The sequence below is a fragment of the Apaloderma vittatum genome, unplaced genomic scaffold (assembly GCF_000703405.1).
Source record: "Apaloderma vittatum isolate BGI_N311 unplaced genomic scaffold, ASM70340v1 scaffold20896, whole genome shotgun sequence".
Taxonomy (NCBI): Eukaryota; Metazoa; Chordata; class Aves; order Trogoniformes; family Trogonidae; genus Apaloderma; species Apaloderma vittatum.
The window spans coordinates 83,172-99,499 of NW_009721494.1; the positions used below are offsets into that span (position 1 = coordinate 83,172).

General features: G+C 36.0%; 1 protein-coding gene across 1 annotated transcript in view; it reads right to left on the reverse strand.

The window, feature by feature from the left end:
• The window catches only part of ARMC4 (armadillo repeat containing 4), a gene marked incomplete at its 5' end in the record, with an annotated part of 80,851 nt that extends 64,770 nt beyond the window's left edge, over positions 1 to 16,081 (reverse strand). The window contains 6 exons of the mRNA XM_009871421.1: positions 8,242 to 8,426; positions 10,469 to 10,658; positions 13,481 to 13,597; positions 14,622 to 14,758; positions 15,209 to 15,315; positions 15,886 to 16,081. Of these exons, the coding sequence (XP_009869723.1) occupies positions 8,242 to 8,426; positions 10,469 to 10,658; positions 13,481 to 13,597; positions 14,622 to 14,758; positions 15,209 to 15,315; positions 15,886 to 16,081 (932 nt within the window). The remainder of the gene's footprint in view (positions 1 to 8,241; positions 8,427 to 10,468; positions 10,659 to 13,480; positions 13,598 to 14,621; positions 14,759 to 15,208; positions 15,316 to 15,885) is intronic.
• Positions 16,082 to 16,328: the final 247 nt, after the last annotated feature.

Consider the following 16,328-nt stretch of genomic DNA (forward strand, 5'->3'; position numbering starts at 1 on the left):
AAAGAATTCAGAATAAGAGTAGGCCTTCAAAAGACCACTTACAGTCACTGATGATTTCAAATGCACGAGTTTGCAGGGATGGCAGTCATCTGTCTGAATTCACTCATCTACAGCTGTCCTACATTCCTGATAATTAAGATCGTGTCATCTATAGCCAGCCTACCTTCCTGTTAATTGAGATCAAGTCAGCAATGAAGTTGAAAACATGATCCATCTGAGTCTCAATTAGATGCTTAATATATCAGATGAATCACATCCTGAAAGTGCCTATTTTTTCCACTGATCTTAAAAGTAGTGTTGAAAGCCCAGCTCAGCTACAAACACCTACTCTGTTTACACTTAGAACTAGGTGAGATGAATCCAAATCTAGGTACAGACTTTTATGTTTTAGCACTAGAACAAGGATACCACCTCCTCCTTGCCTTCGGCCACTTCATTTGAGGAAAACAGAGCATATATATTTTTAAAAGAACATGATGAAATTAGCAGGGAATAAGGGTTAAATGAGAAAGAGAAAAGGGTCTAGGATTATTTTAGAAAAGACCAAACCAAACATAAAACCCTACAGTTTTTTAATTTAACATTGATACTTTTTAGTCCTGACTGCAGACTTGGAGATGTGATACACGCTGCCCATAATACAGATGTATTACTGACCTTGTGTGACCGTGTCAGACCTGCCTAAGGAATTTTAATTTTGCCTAGCACTTGGTTCACTAAGAGAATAAAAGCCATAATGTTATTACAGCTATTTTATTTTCATTTGAGAAACCAGTGGAAGTGAATCTGTGGAGAAATTTTAATGAGGTTGAACTAGGAAGGACCTATGCCTGTACAGACTACTGGAGAGGTAACATGCTGTTGAAGCTTCATAAGTACTGAGCAGAGAGGAAAGACTGTCATTTAAAACCAGCCAAGAAAGATTCTGCAAAAAAATCAAAATGATACCAACAGTTTATGAAAAACTAAGAGACAAATGTTCTCTGGAGAAACATAACAAAATTAAAAATTGAGTTTAGTGAGAGCATAGGAAAAGCAAATATGGATGAAGATATGGCCGTACCAAAGGTGTGCTTCTGACATAACTGTGTGTATAGTAACTGTGATAAAATCGAGCCTAGATCCAACATGGAACACTTAAAGCCGATGAAGAATGCTGTTCTCGCTTCTTAAAACTCTTCATAGCTTTCAGACACAGTCATGTTCTAACTTTTTAGGAAAGTAACAATTTGATTACTATTTTATGTTTATAAAGCCTTAAATCAGATTGAGGCAGCTGTGGTAATTCACCATTATGTTAGAGGTACTGCAGTTATGGTGTCAAAACAGTAGCTCACTAATTGAACTACCTAGTTTTAAAATAGAATACAATCTTGCAGAAAGAGGAAAATCAAACATCAGTTATTTTGCATTCTTTTCCTCAGCCCTTAATTTTTGACATTCTCATTTTTTGGTGAATTCTTATTTCACTTTATTTTTATCTTGTCTTTCATCTCATCGGCTATGAAACTCTCAAAAATGGGTAACCTTCAGAACACCAGTTAAACCTCCACTACACAGAAATTCATCAGAGTTAGCATTAATGGTCAAAAATCAACTGGCTGTTACAAATTTTATATGTCTCTTGTGATGAGGAATGATTGTTTGTACAGTACTTTGAGGAGAGAGCTATGCAAGTGACTCAGAGTTGCCAATTATAATAATAATTTGAGAGTTCACCATTTGCCAATATTTCCCACCCAGTAAATTTATCATTAAAATATTTCTTTTTCAAGATCAGCACTGGCTAGATTGTTAAAAATACAGATCTTAAAAATAAAATGCAGTTTTCCTGTATTTTTATTCCCCTTTTTTTCAGTAATCACCTACTTTACCAAAATTTAAAAATAAAAATCTTGGCTGATACTCGAAGATGGGAACAAGAAATGTTCATGAACAATGGAGAAGAGGGTTACCCAAACGTGCACCTAGAAACACGAGCAGGTGGCACATGATTATGTCTCATACATACACACAAGGTATGGAATAATACATATAGGAAAATTTATTTTTCATCTTGATCTTTCGGTTCAGTTGAACAACCTCATTCATATTACCCCACCATATATTTTCATGAGTGAAGAGAAAGGGTTTATTGTTAGACACTCTACTAACAAGGCAAGGTAAATTATCTGCCAAGATGGTCAGTCTTGCATTTAAAAAAATGCATTATGCAGTGGTAAAATTATTTTATATGCAAAAATATTTTATATTCACATACATAGGCTTAAATTGTATTTAATACCTAAAATATAATCTCACACAAATATTGCTAATGTGCTATTATTAAAAAAACCCCAAACAGTTAACTCTAATCAACAAATTGTGGAAAAAATACTATAATGTGCAGTATAATTCCTACACAGATTAAATACTTTTACTTCCGATACGAGATCCTAGTATTTGTATCTATTCCACATATAGGGCCAGATTTCAAGATTACAGATGAATTTATTTGCTAATTTCTAAGTTGGTTATGTATCTGACCAAATTCATAACTTCTGTGTTAATTATCTAAGTATCCAATTATAGCTGTAAAATTCTACCCACCAGTAACTCCTCCTAGGAAAATGGAAGTATAGTTAAGAAATAGGAGGTTCCTCAGAATTTGTATTTGCAGTTCTCTGTGCAGTTTGTTGCTCAGAAATATCCATAAACATCAGAAATTTTAGACTTTTTCTATGACTACCACAAAATCTTTGAGCAATATTACAATGTGCAAAATAAGTAAACAAACAATTGATACTTTAGTGAGTACAGTGTAACAATAATACTATTTTTTGTCTTAAAAATGTCAAATGAACTAGTATTTAAAGACCCATTTAATTCCTTAGTCTACTATGTTCATTTGTCTTTTGAGGTTCTGCATTTTAGAATAAAACAGAATTATTTTTATGCTAATCTCCAGTTACAATCGATTTCTTAATCCATGCATAGTTTATGAAGCTAATTTAAATTTTTATAATGAGTACTAGTGTAATCTTAATAATTTGAAACATTTCCAATAACATTATGACTTAAGAAAGCTACACTTTTCCATTATGCAGTTAGTAAATACTGCATTTATCCTCTTTCGTGCGAATTTTGAGAAAAATCTACAAGCCACATCAATGTCTTCACAAGTGCCATAAATTTATAATTGGTTCATATAAAAGAGTTGCTGTGTACACCATCTGTTAAACCGCAGGGGGACTGAGATCGCTACATAATTTTCATTTGCAAAAGAACATAATCATTTATTTTGAAAGGCTATTTTCTATCGCAATTTTTTTATGTGGAAGGTATCTATTTTTCAGCTATCTAAAACTTTAGACCTCACATAAGACAAGTTTTATCTTGGGGGATGAACTGTGACTGACTTTACATTAACGCATAATAAGGAATTGTGGAAGCAGTTGTTCACTGCCTCCCTCTTCCCCTCCAAGCAGAGAAATCTCACATTACAAACCTTGCACATAAGAGTGCAAAAAACCTCCCTCCTCCCCCGCCACAACTACCATTTCACATTTGGTCCTCAAATGGTCTGAAACAGGCTCCCTCTTTCTGTAGTAGTTTGGATTTTCATTGTCCACATTCTCACCCTTCATGCATATGTGGATTTCCTGCAACCTGCTTTGCCCAAAGTCCCTAAATTCCAACCTCCACGTCTTGCTGTCTTCCTGAGGAATAAACCTACCTCATACATGTGTTGCCTTGTCTAGTCGAGAGGTGGCATCCCTGCCCATGACAGGGAGGTTGGACTAGATGATCTCTAAGGTCTCTTCCAGCCTAGGCCATTCTATGGAATGATATGATATGATATGATACGATACGATACGATACGACATGATATGATATGATACGATATGATACCGTTTACCAAGAATACCTACATGAACCTCTCATCAGATTCTGCATCTTAGCTCCTGGCTGATCTGCCCTGTGTCATTTCACTCTCTGTTCAACTTTCTGCATTTCTAACCCCTACCTTTGTTCCCCAAGAACCTAGTGCCTTACGTGTACAAAGAACTCAGCTGGGGATCCACTATTCCTTCCTGCAAGCCAAAACGCAGTTGTATTTCCCTAACTGACAAATTTGAGCTTCCTGAGAGGAAGAAATAAACTGCCTGTGGTGCAGCAGCCATACTACATCCTCCTGGCTCAGCTCTGCTCACACCACAAAGGGGCAGCAGAAGTGATGGGCAGTAGGACTTGCCCAGCCAACACTCACTGCAGCACAGGCACTCTAACAACCAGACCCAAAATTTCGATCTCTTAAGATTTTCACTTCCTTGATCCAGTTGGCTAGAAATAAGTGAGGACTTTTAGAGCAAGATGGGCAGAAAGAAAGGGGAAGAGGCAAAGACCAGAAGGAATACTCCTGTACATTTCTACCTCCCTGGTCTGTTTGCCATTTTTATGTAATGTAAGCCCAATACAGAGGGCCCTCCTGCCAGCTTCAGAAACGTTGCTTGAGGGCAGCAGCCCTCCAAAGGTCCTGCCAAAATGCGGCTGTGGAGCAGATCTGAACACACTCAGTGTATCCCACAGTTCTTGCAACCTTCTCCTTGTCTGGTGAATGAGATTTCACTGAGTCACATGATAGATGCCCTTGTTCCCAGCCATCTGCTGCTCTGTAGCACCCGGGCACCTGGGAGCTGGTGCTGAAGGCCATACCCAGGGCACCCCCTCCCGAGCTCCTGGGCAGCACCACGGCCTCTCCCCAGCTCCCGCACCTGGGGCAAGATGCAACCCGCTGGGGAGAGACAGCAGGTTTGTCCACAGGGCTGCTCTGGGAATGAGGTCATTCGAACTGGAGGAATTCCAACCAGCTAGGAAATTAGTGGATGTTTTACACGAAGCACGAGATTTGACTGCTTTCACTAGTGTACCCCTGAAATATAGTCAAAAGTAAAACGACTTGCCAGGTAACAAAATGAAGGAGGAATTCTGTAACTGACGCAGTCCTGCAGAACTCTATCCAGAGCTCACCCTGGCATAGGGGTACATATAAATCACACCCTTACAGGGAAACAAAACCAAGTAGCACAAGAGCTTAAGAGATTAATGACTTATTCTGGAGATTGGAGTTATTCCTAGCACAGTCACCAGTCCCAATTCACCTCTCGACATCTCAATTTTATCTTAAAACTGGAATAATCAGTGTGCAACAGCAGGCAGCACAAAGCACTGCATCGAGCTCTGTTTTTCTTCCTTTATTTTCAGTGAACATCCCTGCTCCAAAGAAGATTCTGCACTTCTACCTAATGTTCCTCATTTCCAGTAAAAAGATATTTATAAAATGTGACTCCTCCACTCCATTCCTAAACTTCTTTTCACATGTAAAATGTAGTCCTTCCTCTAGAAATCTAACACTTCAGAAGCACTACTTTAACAAACAAAATGGTATACGAAGCAGGCTCTCCTGAGTGAATCTGTTCCAATTTTATCTATTCTAGCCCCAAAAGATGCCCAATGCAATGTAATCCCCAAGCTCATCGGTCTGTCTTCGCTGCCCATTCTTGCGTCGATAGGGAGACACGGCAAGAGCACACACGCCCTGTCTTGTGTCTCACAGCCCTGGGAAGCTTGACGGTGGGATGAGGAGCCAGACCACAGAAGCAGCTGCTTCCCAGCGCAGCAATTGCAACATGGCTGCCCTTTCCCAGAAAGGAGGGGGAATGGAGAAGGGCAAAAAGTCAGAAGGGAATTTCTGCTGTACTGGAATTTTCTCTCCAGGAAGAGGTCTACGAATCCACAGCCTACAGGCAGAGTTCACAGGATTTAGCAAATTTCCTTTATACAGGAACTGACCATCTTTTGAAGTTCTAACAATGATCTAACATGGGTAAAAAACTAAGTATTTTTCAGGTTTTATGGAAGTTTCATGTTTGCAAAATGATCTATTACAGAGTCCTGCTGAACTGCGATTCACATTCACTTTAGCAGATATTCAGAAATGGTTGCTCCTACAAACTATTGCATTTCTTAACCTGGTATCTCAAATAGCTATTATTTATGGCATTTTATTAATTTCTTAAGATGTACAAGCGATGTATACAACCTTTGAAGACACACAAGCCCCCTGAGATTTCTGCTTCTATATAAATATGCTTGTATATACTTAAATATCACAGTCATAAATTTATTTTCTCTATGTTGCATGTGTCACGAACACTTGCCTACATGAACAACAAGAACGCCAAAAAATCTCCTAAGTCTGGCCAGAAGTGCAGTATTTATACTTGAATTAAAATGAATTCCATGTGCAAAGCTAAAGTAGCACTCCATCAATAAAACATTTCAACCACTGTCTGTGGTATGGCACTGAGGCATCTCTTTGCAGCTTTATCTGACACTAGGGATTTCTTGCTTTACGTAGCTAAGAATCAACAGAGAACTATTTAAAGTATATCTTCAAGTACTTTGTTTAATTTATATCTAATTTAAAGAACTACTGGAAGGCTCAGGTGTGCATGAATATATAAACAAGAATACATTTAAATTTTCATAACTCTCACATATTATGGGATTTGGTATTATAAACACTTCTTAATGGGTACTCATAATTTGATCAAAAATCTTCCCCTTTTTTTTTCTAGTTCTAAGCCATTAAGTAATTTTGCTTGTTGACAGCTGGAAAAAATATCCTCATATCTAAAACAGAGGAGTACAAAAAATAAATTTTCCTATTTGCCATTCCCACTCTTCATTCAGAATGGTTTCATACAAGTGCAGATATGTTTCAGCATTGAATCAAGTCCAATACTAATATCTAAACATGACTATGTGAAGGATCTAGAGAGGAAAGGGAGTTTGGAAATTATGTAACCACGAGAGAAGGGCCTTGTCAGTAAAGAGGGTGGTCCACAAACGGGCCAACGGAAAGGCTTCTGGGAGTTCATCAACAGTAATGAATTTCAACTGTCCTCTGCAGGAGGACCTTGGGTCTTTACTAAAAAGCAGCATGGTAACTTCTCTGAGCTCTCATAAAAGTACAAAGAGGTGGTCCATAAGACAGACAGAAGCAAGCTATTAGCAGACTGACAGATTTGAACAGAACACTTTGAATTGTAATTATATGTAAATCGAACCAGCGGTATCGTGCAAAATGTGTCTACGGTGTGCTCAGCATTAGTGGATAGCCGAGCAAGTTACATGCTGGAAGTCACACCACATTCCACAGGCAAAGGGTTATTTTAGCGGAGCTCAAATGACAAGAATAGAGAGGTCCAACCTACAAAAGATAAGGCACAAAGAACGATGGAAAGACCTGTATGGTCTGTGCTTTTTTGTGCCTCTTGGGCTACAACCACTAGCACAGGCCCCATGAAATGAGAACAAGCAGTGTGAGTGCACTGAAACCTGAGTTACTCTTCTAAACCAGTTAAAGGACTGGAAGGAGCCAAAGCCTTGCTTACTCCTCACAAGTATTTCTGCTATACCAAATGCCAGCACCATCATTTTATCATTCAGATGTGTATACTCTGTAGCTGTACTCAAAAAAATGAATAAACCAGAGCTTTTATTAGTAACTTACAGTACATAAGTTCCAGTACAAACTTGTAAAGGAATTTGTCCTGAGGGAAAAACATAATTAGTTTTAGTTTTCCAGAATAGTAGAGGGTTGTTGGGTTTTTTACATGTTTCAGACACACATGGAATTCTAAACATCTATATTAATAAGTTCCAAAAGATTTTCAACAAGTCTGTGTAAAAAACCTCTTTGCTGTTTTAGAGAATGCCTGTTTATCATACTTTTTCTTGTCCACTAACTGCATCTCTCCAGTCAGAAGATCATTTTAGAATTACTTCAGTTAAGGATTAATTTTAGCTGATGAAAGACTTTAGGCAAGTATTTAGTTTTAATAAAAACTCTTGAAAGTTATTATCCACATAAAGAAGTATCTTGGAAAGTTTTGCTCAAAAACCAAACCTGAAACCCAATAATTAATAAAGAAATTATACCATCTTAGGTTTTAAGTAACACCACACTGATGGTTTAATCTAAGGGTCTATATAAGCCAAAATTAGCAGATCAAAAAATGCAGGAGAAATAAAGTCCACAGTGCCAGGATTTGAACACAGTACATAGCAGGGCTAGTCTAAAATACGTGGAAGGTGGAAAGGATGAGGACCTGGTCTGGTGTCCTCAGATGCAAAAGGTAAAGAGTAGCTTTTCTAAAAATTTTTAAAGAAAATTCATAAACGCTTCTTACTTACTATCAAATATTTTGAAAGTTTCTGAATTTCCCAGTATTCTGATGGCATATCAGTGCTTGCTTTCCGCCGACGTGCAGGCTGTTCTTCATCTGTCTCGGTCTCTGAGGAACTTTCACTAACGTCTTCAACCCTGCCTGATGTTTTACTAAAAATAAACAGCATCATCTGTGTTACACAGCTATAAACTAATATGAACAAGCACACTTTAAACAGGTATGACAACATTGCCTAATATCAGAACTAAACCAATATAACTGACATTGCCAAATACAAAGTATGGTGATAATTACTGTGGATATGAAACATAAAAATCTTAAGGGAAGAAAAGTAAGTAACCCATACCATTTTGAATCTGGTTGTGTTTTAACAGGCTCAGAAGAAATGCAACTGGCTTTCTTTTTGCTTTTCAGATACACATTATCCACTCTCCTTTCTTCTTTAGTGTCTTCTTTTGCAGCCTTGTCACTAAAATGCTCCATTTTGTTAAAAAAAAATAATTTTTATATATATACAAAGAACCAAAAAGCATATACGATATGGACATACACGATACCAGTACATATGAGCTTATGAACCTACACAATAAAATTAATTAAACAGAAAGTATGCTGTGTCTTAAGTGACTCATTTCCTTAACAAAATTGTGGAATATTAGAAAAATTATCTTATGCTGAACTGTATGTGATATAAGAACAAATAATCAGTATATGCAGACAGACCACAGGTCCATTTATCCTGGGATACCATCTCCAACCATGACCGACAGCAGCTATCTAGGTAATAGGAGAAGAACAAGGAAATTATTTTTTCCCAAATATCCTTCATTGTGATTCAGGGGACTCCTGATCATCTTTGCATCAGCAGTTTTGGATGTCTTTTTCTCCAGTGAATGTGTCTGGTTGCTTTCTGAACTCAAATAAACAAAGGGCTTCTACCATCCTGTGGCAAAATTTTTGAGAGCTTAGCCACGTGTCAGATTAAAAAGTCCCTCCCTTTGCTCTGGTCTCACTGGTTTATTTTCATTTGATGACCTTTATTCTTGTATTAGAACAGACAGTGACTATCAGCTCCCTATTTACTGTCTCCGGTCATAGTTTTTTGTATCTGTTGGACTGTGCCCCAGTCATCTTTTTTTCCAGGCAGAAGAGGTCTGGTCTGCCTAGCTCTTCCACACACTAAGTGGTTCCATAGCATTGATCATGCTCAATACAATATACCTTTCTTCCCTCATATTCCAAGAGGACTCCTAGTCCTAGCTGGGCACAATCTCCAGTGCTTTTTTTGTTCCTAATTTACAATGTTGTGAAAACAAAATGTTCTTTCAAGTCTGGGCTGGTCATACAATCACAGTCACAACAATAAAAGAAAATGCTACTCATGACTACAGCCAATTTCAGTACATCTAGGCTCTAACAATGACTATGGGAAAACACAAGCTCCTGTCTCTGGAAAATCACATTTTTTTAACTGATGACTACAGGTCACATCCAATATATCTTAAAATGTTTCTTGCAATATGCAAAATTGGCAGACTTGTGAAGAGACTTCTTTTTTTCTTTTTTTTTAGGATGGTAATCAAAGCCTTTTCTTCAGATACTCTTCTACCTTCATTAACACAAATCAGGAAACATGATATCAGAATGGAGTTCTGATTTCAGCAGACAAATCCAACAATATCCAATATACAGATACTCTTTGAGTTTTGGGTGTCCAAACTTGGAGGTAATGTCGTTAGTGAAGTTTGTTGCTATGTAGAGCTACAATACTGGCTTATATAATATTAAATCATTAAAAATTGGTAGTATAAATAAAATTCATGCTCATTTCCCATCCTGGATCTCTTTTGCCTCCCTCAGAGAGGTGGTTTAGATCAGATCATCTACTTCGACTTGCTTTAAAGGGCTTTTTACATCAAAAATACAATAACATCAGTCTTGGAGGATCATTACCGTAGATGGTTACAAGATATTTCTCTGCCTTGCTGTGGAAATAAAATCATCAAACTTTTTGCATGACAGAAGAAAACTGAAAGATCTCTTTGGTAGTCCCTACTCTCTTCTTCGAAATTAACACGTAGTAAATTTTGTTCTATTGCTCCTAATTTAAGACAATAATGCAAACCTTTAACATGCAGTCCAATCATAAGCAGTTCAGAGAGATCCATAGGAACATTCAGTTATAAAGATAACTACTTATCTGTGGGAAGCAGAAAGCCCAGTATTCTTGCTCTTCACAGATGGTTCTAATTTCTTCTTGTCAACAGATCCTTGTCTTGCTGCAGAACTTTTCACTTTCTCACATACATTCTTTTTTGTAAAATCATTAAGATTCAGGGGTTGGCCAGAGACCTTAGCATCAACTACTTCCATACGCTGATAATTCTTCTCATATGTTGGTTCTTCATAAAAATTATGTTGCTAATAAAAGAAAGAGTCATAGTTTGTCAGTCATGTTGCTATATGAATAATGCATATTAAAGCAATAAGTTATAAGCACAGTTCCAGGATGCTCTGCTTAAAAATTGCATGCATTAAACATAGAATTACATTATAAGGATAAAATCAGATTGCCTTTAAAAGAAGGAAACGTTAATACAGAAAGTAGCTGTTACTATGTGCAAATTGAAATTTTTAAAATAAATTAATTAACTAAATTTGGAACTTCTTGAACATATTCAAATGTTGGATGTTCAATTTCTAATAATTAAACAGTTAAATAATTTGTGAAACAAGCACATTTATAGATCTTAATTCTCAATGCTTTAAGGTCTAGAATTGCGAAGTCAGTCATTCTGCATTCAATGGATCATTTATATAAAAACTATTTCCCTGCATAAAGGATTTACAAAAAATTCCCACAAAAATAATGAACATAAAACTGAAAATAGGCTATGATTAACTGCTAGACTTCAGTTCCAAGTAATTTAATTTGATATAGTTTAGAGTTAATATAAACACATTCCATTTCAGTTTTTTCATCTTCTGTCTCTCAGGACAAAACATTGCTGAACAAGCCACACAGAAGAATGGACATGAGTGGCACCTACCAATCCTTCAGCTGTCCATGGCCGATCAAAAATACCCAGAACAGAAAGGACTCTTGTCAACTCTTATTCTCTATTAGACCATATTCAATTTTTACAGGAAAGACAGCATATGATCATTACTTATTATTATTATTGCAGCTGTCACTACCAGATAGGTGAAGACATTCCTTTCTGTTTCTGAGTCAAGGCAGTTTTAAGGAGACTGTCACAGTACGGGCTGTTTTCAACCAGTCCCTGATGTGAATCGGCTGTTTCAGGCTTGCTGACCCAACTGTCAGCTCATAAACTAATTCATGCGAATTCTCTGGTTCTGAAAATGGCTCTAGACAAGACAACTAAACACATGGCAAACTACACAAGTCACAGGGGAGCTGATGCCGTAGCCTGGGTAGCTAAGCACATGCTAAAAAGTACGTTTGCTACAGCACTACACGCCAGCACAGCAATTCTAAAAGTCAGCTTGAACAAGGCCAAGAGACACTATACAAATTAACGGGGTCTGCAACCTATGGGTATGTAATGAGCTTTTTGAAGCTCTCCCCTCCTCTCATAATAAATTATGACTGGAAATAGTCTTGATTTATTTTAATGAAGACTATTTCCAGTCATAATTTATTTCATGTAGGCAACCTTGGAAATACAGCTTTTCTCTGCTTTCCAGAGTTCTAGAGAAAATTTTCCCTCAAGTACAAATGCTCTGCAGCCCTACATTATTAACCTGTTTAAATTCTAGTTTTAGAATGCAGAATGTACTAAACCAGCTCTTCAGCAAGGCAATACGATATGATATTCCTAAACCATTAAAATGGTATAATTTATATGCTTCAGCATAAACATATTAAGTAATTTATTTGACAACTGGAGGGAAATAGGATAAATTCTATTTATTTACTCTTATTCAATAACTGTACACATTTCTTGAATAGCTACAGTATATTTATAAGAGCAGAAGAAAGGTATATTATCTCTATTATCTATATTAACATTTAGGATTAGAACTTTAAAAATTATGAAAATATTGCCATATTTTATATTTCATGACTATCAAACGAAGATAAATCACTCTGAAAATACATTAAGCCCATAACTATGTCTAAAAACATTAATACATTACCCAATTTATAACATGTAAACCAATAGGTACATAAAACATTTTTGAAATACTTGCCTATAGGACAAATAAAACACATTTTGGAACTTAACTGCACTTTCAAACAGAACAACTAACAAATTTAATTCCATTACTGATAACATAAGCTCCTGTATTTATGTGTACAACTTGAAATGCTCTGTTCTTTCAGAACTCTCAAATATCCGTATCTCAAAAAAAACCCAACAGCCCTACATCCCAGAAAATCAGAACTAAAGAAAATTCCCGTGTTAATAACTTCCTTCTTGCAATAATTAAAATTCCACATATACAGTCAAAATAAAACTTTTGACAGCTTTTAGCCTGTAATGAATTTTAGCACCAAGTTATTAACCTAGCATAACCACAATAGAAACCCGAAAAAAAGAGGTTTTAGCAGGAGTAAGCAAACAACTAAAATTGTAGTGGCACTCTGGGATTCTAGCTAACATGGAGCTCTAAATACAAGCCAAAACACTTGCATTTTACAGTGGCTGAAGCCATATATAGTGTACAAGCTGGATGCTTAACTCCCAGCTCTGATATTTAAATCAGGCATTTCTCATAAAAAAAGTCAGGCTATTATTTTAACTGTGTTACAAAGAATGAAGATTAACATGAAAGTGGTTTTGATCACAGAAAAATATTGTCATAAAATGCTGACCTTTTCTGTGAGGATATCATATTTTCCTGGTTTAACATTTCCAGTGCTCCATAAAGAGCAACACCAGAAGATGAGCAAAATGAAGATCAGCAAAATTTTTTATGCAGAATTGGAAACTGACCTCACATGTCGGATCAAACCTTCTAATAACGTATGATAGAACGATATGTGAAATAGTGTATTACTTGCTATTTACAAAAGGAGTACATTTAGTAGAAACTGAAACAAAGCTAGAGAAAAATAGCAAGCATTTCAGAGTCTCCGAAATTCTTCATTTAATCACAAATTTCTCTGATAAAGAACACAAACGTTCAGCTATGTAATGTAATGTAACTCCTACCAATGTACAATGTACATTTGTACAATGTGGAATATACATGCGGTATTAGTAAATACATACCTGTTTAGCCATATTTTCTACAAATCTAGGAGATTTCTCCCTTAAAAATGTGACAATATCTTTATATATGTCACCTTTTCTTTCATAGTCAATGTAATCTGTACCCTTCTTCTGACCCTTAAAAGAAGAATAAATTTAAAATTATTAACGGTATTGCCTTACACACGTAATTCAATGTACATCATAAGACAGTGCTAAAGAGCAGAGGTCACAGAATCACATTAGGCTGCAATGAATTACGTACAGAAGTCTCATGATCATTAGAGTTCATCAGACTTCAACTATGCTTTGTAAAGATGTATGGATCATTTCCATGGATCCCAACAGATAATCAAGTTATTACACTAAATTCTGCAAGTAATTACTATCAATTAATTGCACTGTGCATAGTGCCACTGAAGAGAATTTATGGCTTATGGCAAACAAACAAGTAAATAAGAGTGCAGTATGGCAGATGCCTAAAAGGAACAGAAAATAATGGGACCTGACTAGCCAAAGTTTTATGAGCTTCATCCATCAAAAATGTGCTAAGTCAAAATTTCCCTGGATTTTTTTTAAAAAATCTTACAAAATCAATTTGTGCCTGCCAGGCATCCGTCTCTCTTCAAAATAAATGTCACTGCTTAACACATATAAGGTCACAAGTAACACAGATTATGTCTAACTAAAACTTATCTGTAAGTAAACAGGTAATCAAAATGAAAGCAGAACAGAGAAATAATTCCTGAAAAGCTTCCACTTAAAGGAGAAATAACTGCGTATCATTTATAAAAAGACAAAAAGCAAGCTGTATTAGCCCCACACAACAACACTGCAGATCAAGAGCAATGGGGCACTAGAGAGGCATCTAGTCCCACAGTACTTCTAAACAGGAATAGTGTGAAGGACTTTAGGACATGTTTGAAGACTAAATAAACATCGCAAGCAAAAACTGCTGAGTACACTCCTAGTATAAAATTTACAGAAGCACTCAAAACATATAGGAAAAATAGCAGACATGTATTGCTGCATCTTCTTCTCTACCAATAAACTAACTCTGCAGGTCTTACAGCCTCAACATCACTACCCTAAACCTGATGGATTTCTGATTTTAGCACAGAAAAATATTCATTACCCCACAGAATCCTTCATTATTACTTACTCCATTTAAAAACACTCCTGCTGTGCTGCAAGTGATACACAAAGGATCAGTGTCATGTGGCTTGATGACTAAATAACAAATTTCTCCATGCAGTTGTCTCCAGGGAGGAGCTCGGCATCCATTAGAGAATACGTAATCTGTAACCAATTAGCATGAGTGTTTTCATCCAATTTAAAGGTATTTTTAATAGTTATGCTTGATCATTAATGTAACATGTATACAAATAAAATTTCCAAAACAGTATCTTACTCTTAAGAATTCATACAGGGTTAGGAATTAATCATGCAAAGTTCTGTGGCCTGATCCAATTAAGAATTGCATCTGTGCTTAGTACTTTCCAGGATCAGGGACTCACTTTACTTCCTCTGCTTCCACTGAAGAAATTGATATGACTGGAGATTATTTCTATAACTAAAACCTGAAGAACAGCATTCCAGAACTGAAAATACATTTTATTTCATATAATAACTTTCAAGTAGAAATAAACACTTCAAATTCGCTAATGAAATTAATGTAGCAAATTGCATACAGAAGTCGAGTACTTCAATATGAGTATAAATAAACATGAGATATGATCAGATCTGGACCTGATGTATATTCCAGGGATTCCAGGACTGTATCTTCTCCTTTCCCAGAGAAATTCATGAGAAGATTCACTTCATTATTTACAGCAGTTGCATTTAGTCTTGCATCTCTGCAATTAATAGAAAATGGTCTAAAACGTATTCAGCAAAAGGAAGCACTCAGAGAAACGAAAAGAGAATATTATATGTTTTTTCTTTTACATTGAATCGTAATAGTAGCAACAAAAACCTGGAAATGGGTCATCTTCCATTGTGTTTCTAATTTTATCTATTAGCTTAGTGAAATTTTCGTTTTACATCTAGTATGAAGTCCTTATAACAATAAAACAGACTTAGTGTAATACTTAACATGCTTCCATGAAGAAACAAATATTTCCTTGAAAATATTTAAGTGTAGTTTTGTTGTTTGTACAAATGACTTCAATTTGCTACCAAAACAAAAAACATATGCAAGAAAAAACACACTCATGGGCACACACTTGCATGCCCCCACCTACAGCAAAATCTTCAGAAAAAAAATGTTTTTTCAATAATTAGTGAACTGTGAAAGTTATTTCAATAAATTTCTTTATGTCACACCAAAAGCACATGTTGTGGGTTGAAACCAATCTGATTTAACCATAAAACGAAAAAAAAATGCACTGGCCGACATGCTTAGCTTCCATTTGAAATGCACTTACTTTGAAATTTGTTTCCAAAAACTATTAAGCAGTTGCAAATCCAGCTGATGAAGAAGAAGATTGATTTTCATTTTCATCTCTATTTCAGGATCATCACCTATTTTCATTTTGTCAAGTAAATTCAGCATGGACATATCTTCTCCTTCAACAGTCCCATATTCAGGGCCAAGAATTTTCACTATAGGATCTCTGTTAGCTGTGAGCATGAAAAATAATCATATAATGTGATACTATGATAAAATTGCTTTAGCAAAGCAAACACATTTTACTTCAATTGCTGAATAATTTTGATGCTACACATTTAGCACAAGAACTTCAATATTATGCATAGATATTCAGCAAATATTACCATATGATGGATTCTTTCATATCCCTATGTTGTAATCTGAAATGCGCTTTTAAAAATATGAAAACATTAAGAACAAAACAAAATTTCATAACAA